Source organism: Plecotus auritus (genome assembly GCF_963455305.1).
Source record: "Plecotus auritus genome assembly, chromosome: 5".
NCBI classification, from domain to species: Eukaryota; Metazoa; Chordata; class Mammalia; order Chiroptera; family Vespertilionidae; genus Plecotus; species Plecotus auritus.
Window position 1 is genome coordinate 61,125,407 of NC_137776.1, and position 6,000 is coordinate 61,131,406.

Consider the following 6,000-nt stretch of genomic DNA (forward strand, 5'->3'; position numbering starts at 1 on the left):
TCCAACCTTTATCCATATGAATACATATTTTTACACATATTTGTAGTTGGCGTGTTTGAGTAAAAGAAAAAATAAAAAGATTTGTTCCCTTTCAAGGAAGCATGACACGAAAGGGCTGTAAATACTTTAGGGGGTCCCAGGCATAGGATCCCTGGTGACTCAACTGTCATCTCCATCCTGTTGGTGGGGTGGCATCAGGTAGGCAACTTGCAGAGAGCAGCTGTGTTTAGCCAAGGTGGGTTGTGTGATAAGAGGGAGGGGCCTGGCCACATGCTGTCTGACTCATCCTCTCAAGCACACGTGTCAGTTTCTCCTGCAGTCTGGACAGCCTCCTTCCAAAGACAGAACATGATTGTAAAAGTAACTTTCCTGGGCTGTTAACTCCATGGACCAAATTTCAGGAACTAGTAAGTGCTGGGAGTCAGCAAGTCGTCAATAAATCACATGCATAATAGCATCATTATTACTTGCTTTTGGCCCTGGTACAATTGCCCTTTGGAACTGCAGCCTCTGCTTCTGTGCATGTCTGATTCTTCCCCAGGATCCATAGCAATCTGCCGGCTATTGAAGGGATGCTGAACTGGAGCTACTTTCACTATTCCTTCACTCCCTCGCACTTACGTTCAAAGCTGGCATATGTGTATATAAATCATATAAAATACATGTGATATGTAATGTAATATACAAAACTTCAAATTAGAGCTGCTCCACCATAAGTTTTAAGATCCTTTACGAGGCCGGGGCGGGGGCGGGGGAGGGGCATATAATCAGCAAGAGATGGCAGATAACATACAGCATAATTTTGAGCATGGATTTTTATCATTACTCTACAATTACTGGCTCTGTTATCACTGACAATTTAACTTCATGGGTCCTTGGTTTCTTTGTCTTTGTTTTGGGTGCATTTGTGTCCTCCTCAGGGTCTGTGAGTTTCACTAGAATGAGGAATATGAATGGCACAGTAGTTGGTCTATGCAGGCAACTAGTGCATGTCTGATAGTCATCTGACAAAGTCTAAGAGAGTGGAAAATGGCCTCCATGTGGCTGGCATCACAGTGAAGAGGCTCCACTTTCTAATCTGAACACAGGCTCAGTGATCTCTGCCTTCCTCCTGGTAGTACTGACTACCTAGATCACAAAAAGAGAGTTTTCTACTGAGGCCAAACAAAGCCCTTGTTTACATACCAAGTGTGCTACACTGGAATCTTGACATTCCCTGACTCCAAATTCCAGGCAAAGATTCTTTGTCTCAGGGACCTGCATATCAAGGCATACATGGAGCTTTGATATTAATGGGTACAAAGAACCCTAACTTATGAGAGAGTTAAAAAGAGGTGGGGACCCAACTGTACTTGAATCAGAGCATATGATTGTGGCTCGATCTGCCTTCTGGTGATGTAGGCATAGGCATTTAATTCCTTGAAACAAGGGTTCGCGAAGGCTCTTGGGGCAGCTTTAGAGCTATGCTACTTTGGGAAAGTGATATAACTTCTGAGCCCCTCATCTGTTCATTTGAACCCATAATATCTGCAGTTTCTTTTCTAGGGCTCTTAGGAAGTTCATGTGATGTGCAGGCAGGCTCTTTGTAAATGGTGCAACTCTAGAAATACAAGCAGTTATTATTATGCTCTTGTACAGGGTTTTGCTAGTTATTGGCTGACTGACTTTTTTCAACAATCCTGTTCCTGTATAACTGAACTCCTGAGCTGTCTACAATCCCTACCTCCGACAGATATTACATTTTAGGGATAAAAGTTACTTCTCACTTGCTATTTTTGCAATCATTTGTCATGATTAAGCAGAATTTTGCTGGTTAAGATATGATTTTAGAGAGGCCTTATCTGTGTTCCATTCCCAAATATATTCTCGCCTAACCTGCTAACAATGTAAAGTTTTGAAATTGGGAATGCACTTCATTGTCACTCTTCTAATGGAATGACATTTTAAGCTCGATCATTCATACATATCTTATTAAGAATTGAGTTCATCTAATCATTTCTATGTTTTCAATAGAGGAAAGGAAATGAAACATAAGCTAATAGGGGTGAGGGCCAAAGTCTCAGAGAAATAAGAGTAAGCAGAGAACACAGCGGTATCCTAGTACTAATATTGGAACTTTTCCTTTTGTGGGTGGCAGACTATTTGGACTATGTCTAATGATTTATATTGCTTTAGTTCTCTAGGTGACCAAGAATCATACAGAATTATCTAGAAATAGCTATGTTCTACATCAGAGCCAACACACTTGGTGTGGAGGAAAGAGAAGAGAAATGGATCTTACCCAACAGGTCTTGTGTCTTCAATGGCTCTGTTCACTGGGATCAAATCGCTGAGGTAGACATTGAAGTTTCCTTCTTTCCATCTTCTTTCTGCCTCCTTCTCCTTTCCCTGGGGCACAACCACAGGACGTCCAAACTGCCCTGGGGCTTTGGGGTCCCTTGGAGAAAGTGTCATATCGATGCTTAATACTTGGTGCATTTCGCTGTCTTTAAGTGAAAGGGCTTTTGTATGCCTTTGATTGAGTTCTTCATGCTGGACCTTGGCATTTAAGCTGATTCTTGCTGGCTTTAGTCCTCCAGCTAAGATGTGATTAGTTTGAGACACTCTTGCTCTCTGTAGAGCAAGTGAAGAGAAAGATGCCTCACTTCTGTTCTTGGAAATGTGTTTTCTTTGTCTTTCACCCAATACGAAAGGAAATACAGTTTTGATTTTAGGATTAGGGACCTGTTTGGTGTTTATCTTTAGCTCCTCTTCCTTGGTTATAACCACAACATGGCTTTCAGAAAAATTGAATTTCTTCCCACCAGCCACTTTGGCTCCATCATCCTTTGGCAAGTCTCCCAACTGTGTCTCATTAATAGATTGCTTCTTTAAGTGATTTAAATTGGCAGAGAACTTGGGAAAGGGAAGGTTCTTATTGGCTTTGTGTTTATATGCAGTTAGATATTTTCTCTGAGCCTCAGTTTTATTTAAGGTTAAGGCTTCCCTAGATTTTGGCACTGGTGGACTGGCAGGGAGTGTCCTCTCATTTGCTACGGCCTGTGATATCTGCTTTGATCTGTCACTATTAAACCTGATGGTCACATCCAGGTTCCTTTCAGCGGCTTGTTTTGGTGTGTCACTGCTGTGACTATGTCTCTTCTGGGCCTCCTGGTTTATACCAAAAGGTCTTGTGTGTAGAGATAGTTGGGGCAATGGAGTTCCTCCGTCTGCTTTGAATGAGATTTTCTGAGCCCCCTGAGCTGTTGTTTGCTTTGGGGTCACAGGGCGAGAATAGGCTTCAGGTTTGATGGCATGTTCCTCTGTCATCGACTTGGTAAAAGTCACAGGAAAGGTCTGCAGATGTACAGGATGCCACAAAGGTGCAATCTTGACACTTCCTGGAGCTTTCTGTATTTGTCTTTCCTTCTGGATTTGGTCCAAATCATCTTCAACCTTGAGCACACCCTCCTCCGTCTTTCTCAAGTTCTCTTTGCCCCATATGCCCTTCCCATGGCCCCTGAGTGGGGGCTTTAACTCTTTCATGCTGCTGTAAAGAATCTTCATTTGGTCTGGCTGAACTCTGAACCTTATCCTCTCCCTTCTGACTACATCTTCCTTCAGAACCCTAGTGTTGATCTCACTGAATGAGAGGCGGAGAGCTGCCATGTCAAAGAGCAGCCAGATGATAGAAGCTACAAATATAAATGCCAGGACTCGCCCACTTCCGCGGAAAAACTTTCGGATCTTGTTCATGGTACAAAGGCTTCCCTTGCAGCCTGCCCTCCCTTTGAGCCTGCTTACCTTGAGTGCAGAGGGAGCTGAAGCAGCAGCAGCAGCAGCAGCAGCAGCAGAACTGCCAGAAGGCGCCCCCCTCCCCTGAACACAGCAGGAAACAGCAGTCCAAGGGGAAAGCTCAGCTCCTACCGCTTGTCAGTCTCTGCCTGCGTGGCATTTCACAGCAGCGCATCTGTGCCTGCTGGGCTGGCCCCTGGCTAAACCCTGCGGAACACTGTCCTTGGGTCACTCTGGGAGCAGTCGATGCCAGCTTCCAGATAGTTCAACATATCACTCGTCTTGTCTCCCAGAACCCATGTCCACCTTCCTACAAGCCCAAGGAAAGGTGGGGGCCGGGCTGGGGCTGCTGCTTCTCTCCTCCCAGTTTTCAGCCAGCACGCTGTAACTCAACACCACTTCTCATAAGGAAAACATTTCAAGCCATTACCCAGAAAACTTCATTCAGCTCTCACCTTCCGTGTTATGTGAGAGTGTGTATGTTTTCCGGGCAATAAAGGGAAAGAAAGCTATCTCACTTGGAGGGCATGTGTTCCCAGTTTGCAACCCCACCTCCCCCATTCCTGCTCGTTAACCCTGTTGTACCCAGGTCTCCCAATGAGCTGCCTGAGCAATTAATCTCTGACCTTAATGTTTCAGCTTTAAGAGGTAGCAGTTTAAAGAGGGGCCTTGCATAATCTCACATCCAGAGGTGGATGTGTAAGTAAGCCTTCCCTGGAGGGTTATCAAAATGTTTGTAAGTCAACTGTTTATTTTAAACAAGTCCATCTATTTTTGTTATTTTATTTAATAACGTCATATTGCTGTAAAAGTTTCTAAAATCGTACTCTGTTTCGATGCTTATCAGTGCTGATTGCACTGAACTTGGACCAGACTTTGAGTGGCACTGGTTGCTGAGCGGTTCCCACACAGGCTTGGCCTTAAAATCACTCTGAGGAAGCCCCTCTAATTTCTGATTAATTGGTGGGGAGAGAGGGGGAGATGACAGTTGAGAAACTTTCCAAGTCTTTCTAATGTAAAGCCAAAGATGAGAATCACCAGTCTACAATAAAATGCCTCATGTTTTCTGTTTGTTTGTTTTGTTTGTGTGTGTTGTTTTTTTGGGGGGTGGGGTTTGAACACAGAATTTTTGTGAAATTCCTTTTCACACAGAGTAAAACTTAACAACTGAATCATTACCTGCATTTTAACATCACCTGTGATCAACACTGTCCATACAATTTGAGAAGCATGTTGGCATGATATGTAGACGGCCATGCCATTTATCACTCTCGTGTCGGAGGAGTATAGTGTCCCTGCTTTGAGATCATCTCAGGCTCCCAAAACCGTGGGAAAGGAAGAAGGAAAGATTCTGAATTCTTTACACTTACACATTGCCTTGGCAGCACTTGGCCTTTAAGTTTATACTTTGGCTCAAGGGAGGGAACCCCGATAAACGCAGCTATGGTAGGCTTCTTGGATCCATAACTGTCTTTTTTTTATTCGGTGACTGCTCACTGATTTGGAATACCCACGTGGACTGCAACCTTGGTAGATCCGCCATTTCCTCCATGCGCCTTGCCTCGCCTCCTCCATCCTTCCAATGTCTGTTGGGTGTTTTCCATGGCTCAGGTGCTGTGTTTGGTGTCAAGGATATTGAATAAAAGGACATAGTTCATGCCTTCGAGGTCTCACAGTCACGTAGGTGAACACAAGCAGGTAGGCACATATAGAATCTTCAACAAGCAATAATGAGAGAATAATATCCCAGATTCTCTGGGGATGCAGTTTGGTTTTAAAACGCACTGATGACTTTTGAAGAAGCTATCCATAGGCCTTATGGATGAGTAAGAACATAATGATCCCTGCTCAGACTGTGGTCTAAGAAAATAAATATTAGTTGGGTGGTGAAAGGTAGATACATTAGCCAAAGCATAGAAGTGAAGAGAGGGGAAGCTTCCCTTAGGGCAGTGGTTCTCAACCTTTCTAATGCCACGACCCTTTAATACAGTTCCTCATGTTGTGGTGACCCCAAACCGTGACCCACAGGTTGAGAACTGCTAGCAGGGTCGCCTAAGACCATCGGAAAACACAGATATTTACATTACGATTCATAACAGTAGCAAAATAGCAGTTATGAAGTAGCAACGAAAATAATTTTATTGTTGGGGGTCACCACAACATGAGGAACTGTGTTAAAGGGTCATAGGGGAAGCACACATTTCTGAGAACCAGCATGATTGGAAA

At 43.9% G+C, this 6,000-nt stretch overlaps 1 protein-coding gene across 1 annotated transcript in view; it reads right to left on the minus strand.

Moving 5' to 3' along the window:
* The window catches only part of GALNT5 (polypeptide N-acetylgalactosaminyltransferase 5), a gene marked incomplete at both ends in the record, with an annotated part of 46,031 nt that extends 42,296 nt beyond the window's left edge, over positions 1 to 3,735 (minus strand). Inside the window, one exon of the mRNA XM_080669338.1 lies at positions 2,282 to 3,735. Within this exon, the coding sequence (XP_080525464.1) occupies positions 2,282 to 3,735 (1,454 nt within the window). The remainder of the gene's footprint in view (positions 1 to 2,281) is intronic.
* Between the last annotated feature and the right edge of the window lie 2,265 nt (positions 3,736 to 6,000).